General features: G+C 40.0%; 1 protein-coding gene across 1 annotated transcript in view; it reads right to left on the bottom strand.

Annotated features, from left to right (window-relative positions):
- Positions 1–19770, bottom strand: part of fgf11b (fibroblast growth factor 11b) — a 33964-nt gene that overhangs the window by 1894 nt on the left and 12300 nt on the right. Inside the window, exons 2-4 of the mRNA XM_077505316.1 lie at positions 8563–8673; positions 7792–7895; positions 1142–1340 (exon numbers count right to left, since the gene is read on the bottom strand). Of these exons, the coding sequence (XP_077361442.1) occupies positions 1142–1340; positions 7792–7895; positions 8563–8673 (414 nt within the window). The remainder of the gene's footprint in view (positions 1–1141; positions 1341–7791; positions 7896–8562; positions 8674–19770) is intronic.

The raw sequence follows: 19770 nt of genomic DNA, 5'->3' as shown, positions 1-19770 counted from the left end.
AACGAAACAATGCAATTGAAACAGAAGTCTTTTTGAAAACTTTTTTTGAGGCAGAGTTGCTCACCCTATTATTTCAACTCAAAACTGGTGGAAAGACATTTCACTGTAATGAGGTCAGCGTAGGTCTAGGTGATACTCTGAAAAATGTATTACGGTATAAGTACTTTAGATCAGTCGATATCTATAAATTGGGGGTGCCGTGTTATTAAAATTTTCAATCATAATTAATCGCATGAATTCACAATTAATCGCAAATTTTATGTCTGTTCGCAATGTACAATAAATTTACAATAAAATATATTTTTTAATTTTTCATTCTCAGTATAAAGTGAAACAAATGTTAAACAAAAAAATAAATTTCATAATAATTCACATAGTTAAAATTAAAAAGATGTACTGTAAAAAAAAAAAAAATGAGTGTGATATTGATTTGAGTTGACGTCATTTTTCTGCCACTAGATGACATAATGCATTTGTAAGACGTTGGTGACAGCTCAGTCAGTTCAACTTGACCCCAGTCTCCACAAATATAAGCATTATTATGATATTTGTTACTGCTAAATTTTGACATGGACGTGTCTGCTGCATTACAACTGGGACTTCCCAGTACAGACTTTCCAAGTAAGGGACGGTCATTAATCTCACTCTAAAAAAAAAATTGTGGCGTTAAATGCGGTTTAAATTAACTCTAAATTGACACATTAACACATTCATTCCTAGACCAGCAAAAAAAAAAAAAAAAGCATAATTTGACGTCTTTTTCCGTCAATGGCAGTGAATGCGTTAATTTGGACACTCCTACTACAAATAATTTTGAAACCTAATCAAAATAAGAAAAAGTATATATTAAACGGGTGAAGGTAAACTACAGTAAAATGCAAATTTAGCATTTTTCTATTTATATTGATCTCGTGTCTGTCACAATTTATATTGATATTGATTTATCGTCCAGTACCAGGTCAGCGTGTCAGCATCTCATGGGAAACATCATTTTGATTTTACATATCTAAAGTCACTATAGTAAAGGAGAAATAAAGAGTCATTGATTTTCTGATCAGTAATTCTACCTGCAGTTGATTACTGAATGTATTCAAATGCCCATCCCTAATTACTGACCAAGCTCATAAGAAAGGAAACTGACCCTCGATAACTTTAGGCAGGAAGTGTGCAGCTCCTTTGTTCTTCTTGACCCGGTTGCCTTTCATGACCTGGCCATCACGGTTGATACCGATATACCAAGCGCGACCAGACTGTGTCTGCCGATAGAGCATGGAGGAGTATGTGACGTAGTAGTTCTCAAACACACTCTCCTTGAACTTACACTCTGGAGTGAAGTGATCCTAGAAATAAAAGGGAGAATGGGACAGAGGTGCGTTCACGTTAGCAACTGTTGCAAGGGAAGCGAGATTATGTGCAATAAGCAATTGTCATGAGAGCATAGAAGCATCGTTTGAGTCTTTGAACATATGAAAAGAAAGCATGTTTGAGAGCATGGACATCCTTATATTAACATCTCTGCTAATCATTACGCATTCCGTAGGGAAAAGAAGATGAAAAGCACAACAATCATAACAGACTACTGACAACAATGGACACACATTGTTTCATCAAATAATTAATTAATTACATTAAATGAAATTCTGCCAAAGTAACAACCTGGTTTGACAAAAATTGACAAAAATACAGAAGCCTGAACGTGTTAAGTTCAATTTAAATATTCTGCCAAATAAAGACATCTGCATCAGATCTGGACAAAACTTCCGAGAAAATTAACTTGAAAGTCGATGTATTGTTCAGAGTAATTGCACACACAAAGAAAAATCAAACACAAAAACTTTATTCAATCAAAACAACCCCCATCAATGATGGAAGCAAATACACGTGTGCACTGTGCAGAGGAATGGTGACTTTGTAAACAATAATTTCTTATTTAGTTATCTTAGATTCTGAAACTACTATTGCAATATTCTGTCACTGATTCGTTGTGACGCTCAAGATCAGTCTTACAATATGTTCAGGGATCATTTAAATAGTTCTTGGGTGGCATGGCTCAGTGGTAGAGTGCTTGTTTGCCAACCCAGCGGTTGTGTGGTTCAATCCCCAGCCGTTATGTGGCCATGTTGAAGCATCGACTCCTAAAAGTCTTGGTGTACTCTGAACAACATAAAACAAAGTGTACTTATGGCATGTTGGGTGTTCTGTCATTGAATCATAGCTTCTTTATAACCATAACAAAATCAAAGGAGCAAAACTTGAATCAAATCCCTCCATTCTGCCAGTCATTACAAATGACCGTTTCCCCTCTCAGCCCCAAACTCGACTTCCCCACGGGTGCGTTCTCCTACATAAGGACAACTACACCATGCATAATGTTGACTGGTGATATTAAGCAATCGAGACGGATATACATCTTCCTTAGTCTCTATCAGTCTTGTCGGGGTCCTTCTCCCGTCAGTCGGCAAAGCCAATATAGTGAATTGATTAATCACCATCAGCATTGCACAAATGGCTGAGTTGCGCGTTGCTCCGAGACTTTGAGGTAGAAGAACAAGAGCTCGAGGACCACCGCTTGGCAGAAACAGACGCCAAAGGTAGATAGAGACGGTACACAAGACCTCCAGTTTCACACTTATCATAGATCATCACCTTTCTCCTTCTCTGGGAGGCATCATCCTTTAGCTGACAAGGCAATTCAGGACTTTGTGACCTTTCTCTGTCCACTCGGCTGCTCTTAAGAGTTTATGCCCATTTAACGCCTGCTGCCTGACCGGAGCAAAAACAAGCCCTGGCTTGCTGCTACTTCAACAAACTTACCCACTACCATGACCATCACATCATGGAGCTATTTTAGGACAGGTTTGATACCCTCTGCTTTGGCTAATGCAAAGAGGATAGGATCGATAGGTGATGCACTTCATTCATTATTAATCAGATCAGAGAGCAGAGGGCAGGAGGTGTCCGAGACAAAAAAAAAAAAAAAGGTGTGGTAACTGAAAAAAAGATATCACAGACAAATAGATACTTATTTACATCTCTCCTAAGACCAAAAAAATTTTTTTTTCATGACAGCCCGTGCCACTTCTAACAAACAAAGCCATGTGATCAAGAAACCGTCATTTAAACAAAATGTCCTTCAGTTCAACCTCTGAAATAACACCGGGGATAACCCCTCTTCCGAGTAATCCCTTTAATTACCCTTCATAATCACGTCCCTGAAAATAACTAACAAACTATAGAAAACACATCAGCTGCCTTTCATTCATCTAAAATCCCCCAAAATTCAGGCACAGCAATGCGATTCAGTAAAGTGATTGTTCATGGCCATTTAGTGCAAAGGTGCAAATTGTCATGTTATTACATCTATTTTGGAACACCCCTTGAAGTAACCTCTAGATCCAAGCAGAAAACAGAAACCAAACAGCGGGTACTTACTTCCTCACCAAATTAACCCATGTAACCCTTGTATTGTTGTTGTTGTGATAAAAACAGTACACATTTATTTTGTATAAAGCACATGAGGACTTATCCCGGCAGTATATCCGAACGATTGCATTGTATGTTGTATATTTATTTGTCAGTTAAATAAAAATGTTTAACCTTCCATAAGTCAATGGCAGACTTTTCCTCCCTCATGCGTCTCATGCCAAAATGAATTTAAATGAAATCAGATGAGAGAGGTACAATATGTGGCGTCCGTGCATAGAATGCGCAAGATGGGGCGAAACCATTTTATGATGCAGGAATGCACCCGCCTCCGCTCCTCCCCCACCAATACACATCCCTCCTTTCTGATTACATCTCTCCTATACCTCCTTCAGAAAGCTTAACTCTCCTTGCCATCATAGACTTGGCGTGCTATTAAACCTCCAAAACAGGACAAGTAAAATGCTTATAATTAGTGCTGTCACGATAAAATATTTTGACAATCGATTAATCTATCGATCATTCAATTGATTAACTCATTTTCTCCCAAAAACATATAATTATGTTATATTTTAAATATTAGCAGTGTTCCAAAGACTTATTTATACGTTGTTGTTGTTTTTTTTTATGCTAGAGCATACAGTTCTTTGAAGGCTTTGATGAGAACGGTTGAAGCAATGGTAGTTATTACAAAAACGGCCAGCAGGTGGTAGAAGATTTTAAGAGTTCAACCAGGGCCATGTTGCAACAAGCTATTTTCCCTACAGTTTTAAACAGATTTGTGAATAATGATGAAACTTAGCTACATGCTAATGCTAAGTGCTGTAAAACTGAAACAGATAGAAGTATACTGTTTTTCCTGATGAAAGAGAACTCTAATCTTTTTAATGTTTTTTTTTATAGCAATAGAACACAATATTCTGTGGGCCTTGCAAAATCAGTCAAAATCCAGTAAAACAGCGAAGGGGATTGCTTCAGTGAAAATGGCTGGGAGTCAATGAGTTAATTTGGCTAATTGAATTCATTTGAATTTTACATTAAAGTGTATTAAAAAAGCATTATTTGCATTCTCCTTTTTAGACAGCAGGGGTCACAGTGTCACACAGGCTCCCCTTGCCTATTGACGATCCCATCAGCTCCCAGGGTACACCGTGGAATGCATGAGTTTGCCCAGCCTCAGAAAACATCACCATATTCCCATAATACCACTACAGCAATCCCACCTCACATAAAACCATGCAATGGAAACTTCGCATTCACAAGACAAATTATTTAACCCACAAGCAGCAGAAAAGGATGCAAACGCCAGCAGCAGTGCAAGTTGCTGATGTTGTTTTGGGGCCAGATGTAGCAGCTCTTTGGCGCACCATCTTACGTAAGTCAATTGGACATGGATGCGCATATTAAAAAGGAGGTTTAGCAGCACATGAGACAATTAATACTGTCTCGTGCCATATATGGCCGGCTTTTAATAACGCTTTATGGTAACCTATGTAAAGCTTGCGGATGATAATATGGCGATGTGATGATTTGTATCCCGTGATGTTCTGATTGGCAGATGGTACGTAGCTGAGAGGGGGGGGCAGTTTCCATTTTCTCTCCAACCTTCTGTGACACCTGCTGCCTTTAGTAATCACTCAGCTTTTAATTATCCACGCTACCCAGGAAACAAGTAACGCTTGGTTGTGTCATTATCGCCAGAGGCATTTTGATATCTAAGCAAAATACTACACATCGCTACTACAAATAACCACATACATTTCAATGTGAATAGAAAAATTTGACGAACTGCTATTATAATGGTCTAAATCAGGGGTGTCAAAATCATATTAGCTCAGGGGACACATGGTGGAAAATATATTACTGAATCGGTAAAATCGTGGTATTAAAAAAAAAATCGGTGAAATCATGGTAATAAAAAAAAAATACAAATCGGTAAAATCATGGTATTTTAAAAAATAATAATAAATAAATAAAAATAAAAATTCAAAACAGATTTTCGCTATTTTTGGGCCAGCCCTAAATTGTGTTCTGCAACTGTAATTATATTTCATCCATCCATTTTCTTGACCGCTTATTCGCGGGGGGTGCCGGAGCCTATCTCAGCTGGCTTTTGGGCAGTAGGTGGGGTACACCCTGGACTGGTTGCCAGCCAATCGCAGGGTACACAGAGACGAACAACCATCCACACTCACACCTAGGGACAATTCGGAGCGCCCAATTAACCTGCCATGCATGTCTTTGGAATGTGGGAGGAGACCGGAGTACCCGGAGAAGACCCATGTGGGCACGGGGAGAACATGCAAACTCAAACCCAGGAAGGCCGGAGCCTGGACTCGAACCCGAGTCCTCAGAACTGGGAGGCGTACGTGCTCACCAGTCATCCACTATAATTTAATTGTCCCTGTTTTGCATAGATTTTATTCCCAGAATGCATTGTGTGGTGCAGTTCATGAAGTCATAAGGATGTTAATCCTTGTCATATATGTTTGTGTTACCAGTAACAGAGTGTGTTGTATTCAACACATTTATGTTTGATTTATCATGTTTTTGTTTATTATTATTTTCTTGAACAAACCATGAGGCTTCAAAATCATAAAATATCAAACCACTTGTGTCTGCTCTGAAATGTTGTAGGGGTGTTCGCTAAAAGTGTTAACTGTCAATCACAAATCACTACAGTAGATAGCAATGTATAAATGTGCTATGAAAATGACGATCGCTTACACAATCGCCTCAAATCACGTTAGAAAGCTCTCTTCCAAAATTGAATAGTTATTGCGGACTATAGTCAGAAAATAAACACACAGGACCACTTCCACTCATTTGTGGGAAAAAAAAAAACTTAAATGGTGAACTACATTTAAATGCTATATGTGTCAACCATCAAGTCCTACATATGAATTATTTTGTTTTTTTTTACGGCCTTGGGACTCTTTAGAATGTAAAAGCAAAGTACAGCAGAGCATGGCCTTCGAGCAGAAATATGCAGAGAACTGTGCCAGTCTACCTTCAATCTCTTCCCGCACCATTAAATCGCCGCGTTAGACACACTTGAGAGGAAAATATGGGGTCATAAAATCAAATATGCATGATATTACACCAAAAGACAGGTGTTCCGTTGTAAAGCGCCTACATACAAGTGTGTGCGTGCATGCATGTATGTAAATGTGTGATTTCTTTGGGGCTGCCTGCATCACAGCTATTGACTGCAGCAGAGGAAATCCCCACTCCGTTCACACAAGAAAAGGATAGTAAGCAGTGGCTCAGAGGATAATCACAGCTTGTGCATTTACCAAATTCCACATGATTTTTCACATAATTGTTCTCATATCCTCCACTAAAACCAACACATAAAACTCTACCTTGCCTGGTAACACAATAGTATGCATCTATAGTGCCGTGAATATTATCACATTTCCATGTTTTTCCATTATAAAAAAAAAACAAAGATAGAAAGAAATAGACTTTAGAAATAAAATGTCTAAGAAATAATAAAGGATATAGCCCGATGTGAAGAAGTAACTAAAGTAAAAGAGTCTTACTGTCTGCAATTCTATATGGAAAGATGTACACTTTGCAGGACTAATGGACCATCTATAGCAGAGATAGGCCAACATTTTTGTTCTTGAGCCATATTTGATTTTTAAACCATCAGTTAGGGCAGGTCAATTGTTGATCATGCACATTCATTAAAAAAAAAAAAAAAAAAAAAAGGAAATTATTCTAGTAAATTTATTAATAATAATTAAATCCTCATTTCATTGCACTATATCAAATTAATAAAATTATAATTAACTAATTATTTAACAAAAATTAACCAGTATCAACCACCCTCTTGTGGGACCGTTTTACGATCAGGAACCATAAATTACATGAATAGAAAAACTGACACCAATTGATGCAATTTTAATAAAAAAATGCTGTACAGTTTTGGGATGTATCGGTCTTTGTATCAAAATTACGAGCGGTATTGATAGTGGTGACTAGTCAAGAGTTGAGTACTCGTACTGGCATTGGTCAGACAAAAGCATGCACATTAAAAGAATAAGGGATAATATGATCAATTATTGATAGTTTCTATCCAAAAATCAAGTCTTAATTCACTGTGACAAAAGAGCGATTCTAAATATGTAACCGACAAGCGGCAGAATTAACCTCTAAATCCAAAATGACAGTAGTGATAAAGGCCTTCCGTGTATTCCCTCTTAATATGATTACACAGAGAATTGCTTATCAGGAGCCACTAAAAAGCTTTGGAGCGATCGGGATCATGCATAGCAGCGCGCGAAGCTTACCTCCCCAAATCACAAACTGGTGCGGCAATATTTTTGGCCTTTCATAGACTGATCTGCGCAGCATACTTACAGAAGTATAGAGGTATCCGTCACTATTCATGGCAAGATACAGCCCCGTCTTCGCGCCCTGGATTGCCACAATCCGCAGTCCCACAGGAATGAGGTTAAACTGCGCTAAATTGGATAAACCGGTTTAGGGGGAGATAGAAAAAAAGAGAGGAAAATAGAAAGTCAGACAACTCTGTGAGTTCAAGCTACAAAATCGCACAGCTAAAAACGTCTTGTTTTCTCTTTCGACATTGTCGCAGTCTTGGAGGCTGCAGTCCCCTTCGACTGCACGCTACATCTCCCTTTTTGCCCAAATGCTGTGACCTCTCGGAGTTTATGTTGCAGCAAACTCTACACTGTGTCACCTTCACTAAGCTTAACACACCCTCTAAAACGGGATAATAGCGGGCTGCTCTACCTCAGCAAATGGAGCTTGGAGCAGAGCTAAAAGTGGATAGTTAGACACAGCGCCCGAGCAGCTCTCTGCTTCAAAGCTAAGACAGTAGAAAAGTACTATATAGTGGGAAATTTTACAAATTGACTGAATCAACTGCTACCGCAGTGTGAATATACGCTTTTGTGTGGAGGGTCAAACCTCCAAATTCAATTATACCTTGAGGAAAAATGGCACCATTTGGGGCTGAAAAGATAAAATTATACTTCTGGAGGTTAGGATAACGTTCATATAATGTCAGCAGCGGGATTTGCAATTATTCACAGCTATGAAACTTCAGGTGTTGATCGACTGAAATGCCATCACAGCTTTGACAGATCCGCGTACGCGCACACTTACAAAATAAGCTGCTCTCATCTCTTGTACTGTCCATGGTGCCGTCAGGCTGCATCTGTAGGTAGTATCCATGTTGGCTATACAGGCGGGATACAATGCCTTTCAATTGTGGCTCTGCAAATAAACACAAGGGCACATCTATTACATCATTTAGCAATAATTTCAGACTACCAATTAACAGAGTTTTGTCTCATTCTGTTATGACGATTCTTCCATTGCATTTACTGAATGATGTGATAATTTCAAAACACAATATTGACATTATCACATTTCTCAACTGTTCGTTTCCTTTCACACGTTTAGCACACTAATAAATTAGCTATGATAATAGCGGTGTCAAATCAACATCAGTATGTCAGCGTTATTGCGAGCATGTGAATAAGATGATATGTGACACCTCCATTTTGCTTATTTTTGCCTGATAGAAACACTCACAGAGCTATACTCACCGCTTCCAACAACATATTAATGGGGTCACACACAATCCTACTAAGAAAACACATTCAAACAATATGCTGCAGCAGAAATAAATCACACCTTTTTTCTAAATTCTCAGGTTATCTATCCTACAGAAATGACATATTTTGGTGAATGAAAAGTCTCATTGCAAACAATTATTCAGCATAAACACAAGTTTTAGTGACTCCATTTTTAGTTAGAAGATGCATTTAGCCCTCATACTGAAAAGTCAAGTGATCTTTATTTAGATAGCGCTGTCAAAAAGCGCTTCACAGAAACCCTTTTTATACACAATATAACACCGTTTAAATGTGCGTCGTAATTAAACCGGGTGATTAATAATACATTTTGTTTTCGCCATCCTATTAATGCAATAGTTTGCTATCACATGCACTTTTAGCGAATGCTGGGGTCATCAGAGGCTAAATTTAGAGAGCGAGTCGGAGAGTTAGCAACATAAAAGATGCAATCAGGAACCTGGCTGGTGGAGAACAGGAAGGGAGGGTGAAAAGAGTGAATGTTTAATGAGCGAAAGCCCCACAGCTCATTTTAATTTAAGAAACAGACATAACCTCACCTCCTGTTTCTTGGTAATTCAAACAGTGAGGAGAACCCTGCAGGTCCACTATGACTCATCTCGGGGTTTTTTTTTCCCACTGCTCACGCTCGCTAATCTCACTATTGCTTTTCAATGTATGTCTAATGAGGGAGTTGAACATGGATGGAAAAAGCAGGAGTCTTGCGGGTGTTCCTCTAACGCCGAAATTCCGCCCTTGCCCTCGAACGCGGCCCCCAGGGAGTGTCCTGGTACACTGCGCAATATGTCAGTCTTCTGGTGACTAGCGCAGGGAGCTTGAAAGTGGCATGATGATGATGATGCAGTGATGAGTTCAGGAATACCGTCTCCCTCAGGAAGTGTTCCGGGGTCGAGACATGAGTGAAATCGTGACCTATTGCCATCGTTACATGCACGCTGCTGCAGCACTTCCCATCTAATGACTTTGAAATTTGCTTGTAAAAATATGCATTCGTCTCCACTAAGCCCACCCCCATTTGTGTAGTCAAAATTCCTTTTAAGTCATTCACAGCCAATGACGACTATAGACGTCAAAAATCCAAGTAAACAGCCAGTGCAAATTTTGACAAGAAATTTGAATTTAGTTTTAGTTATTCATTGTTTTCATTCATAGTTATTAATCCCCATTGTTATTAATAACAACAATGACAACAATTTCATTGCTAAGTGCTACCATCGTGCAGAGTGATCGGTCTTGGTCTTACTGAGACCACAAACTAGGTCTCGACCTCCAGAAGTCAATTTAGTCGACTAAAATTGCTCCTTATTTTTGTCGACTAAAGTTGGATTAAAACTCAAATACAATCAGGTGACTAAGTTATGACTAAGGCTTTAATTATATTTAGTCAGAAGACTATAACTAAAACTAAATTGAAATTTCATTTTTTTTTTTAATTAAAATTTTAATTTAATTTAACTTTATTTTTTATTTTTTTTCAAAATTAACACTGGCTGTTTGCTTGGATTTTTGACGTCTATAGTTGTCATTGGCAGTGAATGAGTTAATAATACACTGTACTGTATTTGAACCTCCAACTACATCATATATAATCCAGCCAGTGTACGGTTACGTGAAAGAGAGGGATGAGAGGAGGGGAGAAAAAGAAATAGGGGAATTAAGTAGGCACAAGATAAATAGAGAGATCACCGCGACATGCAATGAAGCTGTCAATTCATTAAGAGTGGCAGCTCCGTGCTCCACAAAACAAAGCACACTTAAGCAGAAATTCACGAGATGGCTCATGCAGTCTTGCTACAATCAAAACGTCTGTTTTACTCCGAGACACACTTGAACTAATGGTTCAATTAGCGTGACTCTACAGAGCCAGTCTCAAACTATTTGCCCTTCAATGGACAACGAATTGCAGTCCAGTAACATACTGTGCATTGCAAAATCATAAACATGTTTTACAGCCTCCGGAATAAAGATTCATGATAGGTAAAATCAGTGCGCGGCTGCCCGCCAACTGCTGACACGCTATTACCATACACATTCTGCAATGTATTCTTGTCAAGTTCAGTTATTTTAAAAAATTGGTTTATTGTATATTTTTAAGTACCTTATTTTTCACACTTTAAATTGCATTATTTTTTTTCTTCCCAATTTATGGTGCTGGTGCTTACTCAGGTTCGTTCGACTGGTACAGATTAAAATTAGAGCTTGGACTGGCACCCAAAATCCCTGTTCCTTGAAGTAGAAGGAAAAGAAGAAGAAGAATGACTGTTAGCAGAGCCCGCTATGTTATATACCAATCAGAAGTTTGCATTGAACAGTGTCGATCTCTACCGATCCCCCTTTTTCTTTTACACTTCTTTTTTCGTGGCACTCTGAATAACGCACTTCAGCAACACTCTTGATTTTCCGAATGGTCGGAGTGAAGCAGTGCATACTCAGAGCGTATTTCCCTACACACCCACGATTAGGGAGCAGGGATTTTTTTTTTGTTTTTGTTAAATAACCCCCCCAAATGGTAGTACTATGAGGTGACTTCCGTTTTTTTTTTTTCTTACTTCATGAGGTATTTTTTGACTGGTGCAACGTATACTTTGCAGTGACTAGGGATGTCACGATAAGTGCAATATCGTGATATTAAAACTGCCACAATATCGTCGTCGTCATGTTCACAATATTTAAAAGGAGCACATTAGTTAAAAAAGTCAGGTTGATTTCCATTTGTGCAGTTCTAGCACCCTCTAGTGGCTAGTTTATTAGTGCTATTTAATTTTTATTAGGGATATTTTGGCCTTCTATGTTTTAAAATCTATGCTAATTGTCAGATAAAGGGGAACCTAATTTGCTTGTGAAGCGATCAATGTGTGCTTGTATTACCAAGTAAGTGCCTCACTATTGTTATTAGTGATTGTAGGTGGTTTATATGCATTGCTGTTATGTACAAAAGCACAATATTGATCTTTTTTTGTATGAACTCTCTTTTTTACAATATTGTGATCTTTTTTAAATATTGCCAACACCCCCACAATATCGTGATAATTATGGTATCGTGACCTTCATATCGTGATAATATCATATCGTGATGTTTGGATATCGTTACATCCCTAGCAGTGACTAATGCAGTAATTCCGAAAATAAGTCCACTGATAAGAAGTTCGTTGACTACTCGTATAAATGGCACAATTAAGTTGTTTAGTCAAACATGCATATAACCCTAATGTTGTGATTTGAATTTGACTTTAGTAGTTATTGAAGATGAAGAATTATGGCTTGGTGGTTTGCAAGTCACATTCAGTGTAATTTGGAGTTATGTATCTTGCTGAAGATCCACTATGACAAGACTGGCTGGAACATATCTTAAAACAGTCTTTCACCTAAAACCATACCACACTGAAACTGAATTCTGAGTTAATCTGGCAATTGGCTGTCAACCAATCCAGAGCGTACCCCGCCTCTCACCCAAAGTGGGGTGGGATCGGCTCCAGCTCACCTGTGACCCTAATGAGGATAAGTGGGATAGATACTGGACATAAATAAATGTGAAGTAGGTAGTGTTCTATATGGGGCCAGATTCACTCGAGTCCTTTTAGGTCATCACTGTTGCAGGTAGATAGGAAATGCACAGACTAATCACGTGCATCAAATTGTTTGTACAGAGCACCTTTATGAGTGGAACAGTGTGTAGGAAGCAAGCCAGGCAAGCGGTGAGGAAGAAAGTTCAGGGTAAACAGAAGAGAGCTGAAAAAACAAAGCAAAACAGGAGCTTAGTGCCTTTTTGTTAATAATAGTTCGTATTGATTACACCTGAATTCTTCGGTGGTGAGTGCAGCGGCCAGCTGCTTGTTTCTACTAATGGAAGCAGAGCCCAGCGTGTGGAAAACAAGCAACTGCCTTTGTGGGGAGAAAAAAACAAAAACAATAAAAGCTTTTTAAATCGCAGATGGAACAGTTGACTCTGTCTGTGTGGTGCACAGACACATCGCCATATGCAGTACAGTAAACACCCTCAGACCCACACAATTCTTTATGGAGTAATAAAGTGCCACGGTTCACAAGCTAGCATTGTTACTTTATCTGTTAACGACAAATTCTCGACCAACATTCATTGCGCCTCTACTTCCCAATCACAAAGCTACCACTGTCTTATTTAACGAGGGTTGCACCAATCCCACTTTTTTTCAGAGTCAAAAGCCAAAGCACCAATTAATGATTTGGATTTTTTATTATATGTAATGTAAACGTAAATTTTGTGCGCCACCTGAATTGTTCGTAGGGACGTTCGTATCTCAATGTTCTATTGTAAGAGTATTTTTTGGGCTGACAAAACATTTGGAACTAAATTGCAATTACTGTGTATGTTAGTACATGTCTTTCCCAGAAGTAGCCTGCTACCTAAAATAAATACAATGTTGTATTCTTAAAAAAAAAAAAAAAAAAAAAAGGCTAAGCAAGGCTAACCAGATGTTTCCAGTCACTATTACATGTATCTTGCAAGTATGCGACATCCTTACGCAACTCCAGCTTTAATAGCTTGTGTCCTGCTTACTGTCGTACCCCCCACTACTGCTCCCAAAACTCCCGGAGAAGTGCGCACACTGACGGAAAGTAACATGTTGTGACAGCAGTCTACCTCCGGTCGGATTAGCAAAGCACACAGTTGTTTACTTGAGCAGAAACGCTGTGTTTCTGTCACAGTGATGCAAATGTAGCATGTGTTGCACAACACTGTGGAAGAGACGATAACTATCTAGAAAAGAAAGTGACTGTTCTGTGTTTTGGGTATTACAGATATATTGAAACAACACAAAGGCATCCACACTTGTTCCCTTTGCAAGGAAGACTTCAAATGAACGGATTGCAATATCTGTCATTGGCTAGCAACCAGTCTAGGGCCGTAACCCTAACCCCCCTCATTTTTGGAGGGAATGGAGTTGTCAGAAAGCTGGTTTGTAATCTATTAATAAAGTTTTACTGACCTATCTGACTTTTGTTGACATTCCCTTTAGCACAGCACCATCTAATGGATGCATAACGTAACCCCAGCGTCTACTGTAGTGCCTTATATATGGAAAAAGTTTGAAAATATGTCATTCATTGAAGGTGCGCCTTATAATGTGGTGCGCCTTATAGTGCGGAAAATACGGTAAGCCCCAGAGTTAACGCTTGAATTTTGACAGCTCTACCTTCAACACATGCATATGACTTGTAAAACTTTGCAAAAATATGCCCGGGGCGCCTTCTGCTACCCTGTGACCGTGCACATTTCCCATGCAAGCAAGGGCTGTGTATGATGTTGTTCATCGCTCACAGGACCCATGTGGGCTTGAGTGACAGAAAACATTAGCTGATCCAGGTCAGTGGAGTGTGGGTCACAAAAGAGACCTCCCTGTCTGTTTGTGTACATCACCGGCGTAAGTAGTACCCACAACATTGTCGAGTCATCAGCAGGCCCGTTTCCCGAGCGACCTTCATCACATATGAACGCGTACAACAATAGCAGTTGACAGGTAGAATAGCATGTGAGTAGCTGCTTGTGATTCAAAGGAAATGCTTTGTAAGTTTCACAGTGTCAAAAATATTTCAGAAACAAATAATGCATAGGCACGTACCGTATTTTTCGGATTATAAATTGCATTTTTTTTTCATAGTTTGGTGCCACAGCTGGTGCCACTTATGTGTGAAATTAACACATTATTATATCATTTTACATGTTATTTTCACACTAAACCCGCAAGAGGGCGCTCTAGGCCTGTGTTGATAAGTTCAACATTGCCGGTAGAAGAGCATCGTCTACCTCCCGAGTTGGGGGAGTTGTTTAAAAGTGACACCGAGGATGAAGATTTCATTGGATTTAGTGATTTGGAGTGAAACTGATAGTTTGGTAAACGTGTTAGCATGTTCTTTATGCTAGAGTTATATGAATAACTTGTAGTGATGGGAACATAATTCACCCACGGAACGTTGGGACGGAGGGAGAGTTCGGGGTGGGAAGGTTTTGTTATGTGGAAAAGGGGAGTTAGCCTGTTAGCTTCTGGCTGAGTGGGGAGTTGCTGTTAAGACCTCAGAAGCTGATGTGTGCTTCAACACTCCGCCTCCCGTCACTGCTCGCTACAAATTCTTAATATGTTAAGTCGTTACTGACATTACCAGGCATGTCAGTCATGTAACGTTAGTATACCGTACACTTATTCAGCCTGTTGTTCTCTCTTTTATTTTTTATTTTAAATTGCCTTTCAAGATGACGTGTATGTTTTTGGTGTTGGATTTTAACAAATAAATTTCCCCCAAAAATGCAACTTATACTCCAGTGTGACTTATATGTGTTTTTTCCTTCTTAATTATGCATTTTTTGGGCTGGTTCGATTCATAATCCGGAGCGACGTATAATCCGAAAAATACGGTAATTGTTTTGTTTATTAAAGTGAGCATGTCTTAAACCCCAGCAGTAGCCATTTCGCGGTGTCCACATGCAGGGATGCCCCTCATCAATTTACATTCAACACCAATAATCGTATTGAAACCCCCATGGGAGGAATGAGGCCTCGTCCTAATAGTACCACCATTCACCAAGCAATTAGATGTGTGTCTGTATAAATGAGTTCAATGCGCATTAGAAGCCAAGGCAATCACTTCACGCATCACTGCAGCCATCAAGGACGTTTAAACCCGTATGTGCAATTTAATTGCTGTGAAAAATAAGCAGTGGTTGTGGTTTATCACTAATCAGTGTTGGCTATGTGTTAGTTATCATTGCACTAATGTATTTATCTGGCTTGCTCAGTATGTTGCTTGCTAATACCCCGATAGCTGAGCTTCTATTGAGAGGGCTGGAGGTAATTACGAGGAGCCGCATGACTGAGCAGCCAAGGACATTTGATCGTCTACTCTGACCGAATCAAACAATGGGGGTTTTCCTTGACTTATATTTTCTGGACTTACAGTTTCTCACCTTCCTGCTTGTCACCCGCTTTTCTGCTCTTATTCTTACCCTCCATAAATGTATCTACAGAGCTTTAATACATCTATCAAATATTTGGCCTTTCCCGAGTTAATTATAAGAACATCTTAAGATCCCTTAAAATGTCTGATTTGACTGATTTCCCACTTCCGCACGCACACACTAGAATGTGAGAAAAAGCGAATCCCTGTCGTGAGACTTGAGCTTTAGAGCACAGTAATGATGGACTTTGTATGCGAATGCCAAATAACAATGCTGCAAAATGTTGGCATGATACGGAGATATACAGAAAAACATAAGGATATTGAAGGGAAAGAGGGAAAAGGGTACGACGGATTGAGAAGGATGTTTAGATAAGCAGAGTAGGTTAGCACCAAGGGACTAAGGTTAAAAGGAAATTCATCTGAACGATCACCTGTAACTCCAACAATCGCCTCTTGATTTAAATTTAAGACTCCATAAATCATGTCCTCTGACAATGGTTTCTGAGGGAGACAAAGTCACTGCTCTCTGTGAATGATATTGCGAAAAAGCATGCCGCACACAAACCGGCTTGACTTGAGAAAGATCTTTTTCCCCGCCCCAGCCAAACTTGCAAGTCCCTCATCTCTCCTAAAGAACATTTGTCACTGTCCTATCATTTTTACAATCGTTGCCAAACAGCACATTTTACATTTACAATATATTGATCTGGTTTCACACCTGTTGAAATAGTCACTAGCTCTGCTTCTACCAAGAAAAGAAAACTTGATTCCGGGCGAGGGTCTTCAGAGCAGAGAGGGTCTATCATATGTTTGAGCTAAAATTAATCGCTTAATCGACAAGTAATCAATTATCAAATTCATCGATAACTATTTTGGAGCCATTTTCTAATTTAAAATTGCCCAAATCCTCTGATTTCAGCGTATAAACAGTAATTATTCACTGATTTCTGTTGTCCTTCAAGAAAGAAGACTGATTATCTTCTGTGTATAATCAAAATGAGACATTTACAAACATCTGTTTTGGAAAACAATGACCGAACCGGTAACATAGTACATCAAGCCCCCCCCCCCCCTTTTTTTTAAAAATCACTATACGGATACGAAATATAAAATAAACACCAATCACTGGTTAATGAAGAGTAATCAGGGGAAAATGCCTTTTTTTTCTAATACACTTTAATGAAAAACGAGAGACAATGTTTCACTATGCACACATCTTCCCTTGAATATAAATGTACAGACGCGTTAATTTGCTAATTTCCCTAGAATTTCATACTGCACGTTATGCATAGTAGTAAGCAAAAACGTCCCATTTGAAAACTACCGAGGGATGTATATTTATTTGCATTCATAAAATATTCATACAAGTGCACCCCAGACACATTACATAATTCTGGTCATGTGAGAGCCTTTATAGATGCTTCATGCCTCTTCTTGCCCCTTTCCTTCTTCCTTGTCTTCTCATCAGCACCCCCAATACGTGTCCTACATCTTCACTGTCTTGCGTTTGTTGGAGGTAAGTTCAGGCTGTCCCTGTCAGGTTTAATCAAAGCGCCCACTGATTCCACTTAGCAAGAATGTGTGGGAGGTTAAGGTGCTACCTTCAGGACGACAGGAAACAAACGGATGCTCTCTGCATACGCATCCCTCAGCTGCCTCACTTTTAAATACGACTTAAGAGCTTTGTCAACAGCTTCTCCACAGCTAAATATCAAGCCCACTCTAAATTCAGAAAGCCGCGCACACAATCCTATCATGTCCATTGCCTTTTTTTTTTTTTTTTTTTTTTTTTCCAAAGTGATGAGAAGCTTCTGCAATCAAGAGACGAGGAATTAGATAAGCCATGAAATGAAAGCAAATGCATAAATAAAACTCTTAATCTTGTGCCGATTTCCACTTTTATTAAGAAAACCCTAAAAGATTAGGGTAGGAGACTTTATTGCTTTGCTTAGATCTAATCTGATCAGGTTTAAAGGATGGCATAGATTATGACGTTTTAACATCATCACTCATGTCATTTCACACCATTTGGTTCCAGATATTTTTCATCCTTCTGATGTTCAGAGTTAAAGTTCATAGTTCAAGCACACTGGTGATTGTTGTTTTTGACACTTGTCACTAGGTATCGGTATCGGGCCGATACCATCCTTTTTTCAAGTAGTCGAGTACTCGTGACGCAGACAAGTGACCGATGGCAGAGGGGGAAGACGTTTTAAGTGAGTCCTCCTTGCCTGTAAGTGGCGCTAGCTAGCTTGCAGCAGTTTTTCACCAAAACTTCAGCGGTTTGGAAATATTTCAAAATTGTGAATCTTAAACTAAAAGAGCATTTTTGTGTTTTATTTTGAGCGTTAAGGCTATTGAAGAGTGACTGTGCTTGTTTGTTTTGTTTTTTTTGGTCATAATTAATGTTAGGACTCGGCTGAGTCGATAAAGAAGAGATCCCAAAAAGGCAGGCTCAGAGGAGGAAAACAATCTCGTTTAATCACTTTGGCTGAACCGAATGAACAAAGCTTGCTCGCAGGCAAGTAGGCGAAATTTACAGAGGTGTCCCTGCACACAGGCGAGGGACACGGAAGTAACAAAAGGCACTTGCAAAAGGCAAGGTGGAATTGGAAAACACAAATCTCCTGCAAAAGGCAGGGAACACGAATGTAACAAAAGGCGCTTGCAACTGCAAGGAAAACTAACATAACCAAAATCGCTTGCAAACGGCAAGGAGAACTAACGTAACAAAAAACACTTGCTAACAGCAAGGACTAGAAAAACTTAAATCACTTGCACCCGGCAAGGACGACACGAAATGTACACGGAATCAAACACACGAGAATAACAACAAAAGGCGACGCGGAAACACACACGTGAATACAAGTAAACTAAAGACGACGGCAGATTCAAAAACTTTACCAACAAGGAAACGCGGAGAACACTTGGACACGAAGATGAGCAAATAATAATCCGACAGCTTGCTGTGCAGCTCGGAGTCCTTTTAAAGGCCTAATTGCCAACGCGATGCAGGTGCGGGGCTGGGGAACGCCCCCCTCGTTGTTGGCACTGGAACACACACACAAAAGCACAACAGGCTGAGAACCGAACCATGACAGTACCCCCCCCTTAACGGACGCCCCTTGGCGGACCACCTGGCTTATCAGGATGCGCAGCATAGAAGGTGTCGAGCAAAGACGGGTCAAGGATCCAGGAGCGGGGAATCCATTGCCGCTCCTCTGGTCCGTAACCTTCCCAGTCGACCAGATACTGGAAGCCCCGGCCCCTGCACCTTGAGTCCAAGATTTCCTTGACCGTGTAGACAGGATCCCCCTCGATCACTCGGGGAGGAGGCGGCGCGGGTGCAGGCGGGTTCAGCGGGCTGGGAGTCTCTGGCTTGAGGAGGGAAACGTGGAACACTGGATGCACCTTGAGAGACGGTGGAAGACGGAGTTTAACAGTCACTGGGTTGATGACGGTGAGTATTTCAAAAGGTCCAATGTAGCGCGGACCCAATTTCTTAGAGCAACCAGCCAGACGCATGTCCCGGGATGAGAGCCAGACCTTGTCTCCTGGCTGGTAAGTGGGCTCTGGACGCCGCCGACGGTCCGCAATCTCCTTATTGCGAGCCGCTGAGCGGGATAGCGCCGCTCGTGTCTCTCGCCATACCTTGTGGGCCCGCCGGAGGTGATGTTGGATGGTGGGCAGTTCGACGGGACCTTCTTGTGAAGGGAACAGAGGTGGCTGGTAGCCATACGCCGCCTTGAAGGGTGAGAGACCTGTCGCAGAGGACGGCAGA

This window comes from Festucalex cinctus, chromosome 18 (assembly GCF_051991245.1).
Source record: "Festucalex cinctus isolate MCC-2025b chromosome 18, RoL_Fcin_1.0, whole genome shotgun sequence".
In the NCBI taxonomy this organism is placed as follows: Eukaryota; Metazoa; Chordata; class Actinopteri; order Syngnathiformes; family Syngnathidae; genus Festucalex; species Festucalex cinctus.
Note: the sequence above shows the minus strand (reverse complement) of the source record. Positions and strands in the feature narration are given on the sequence as shown.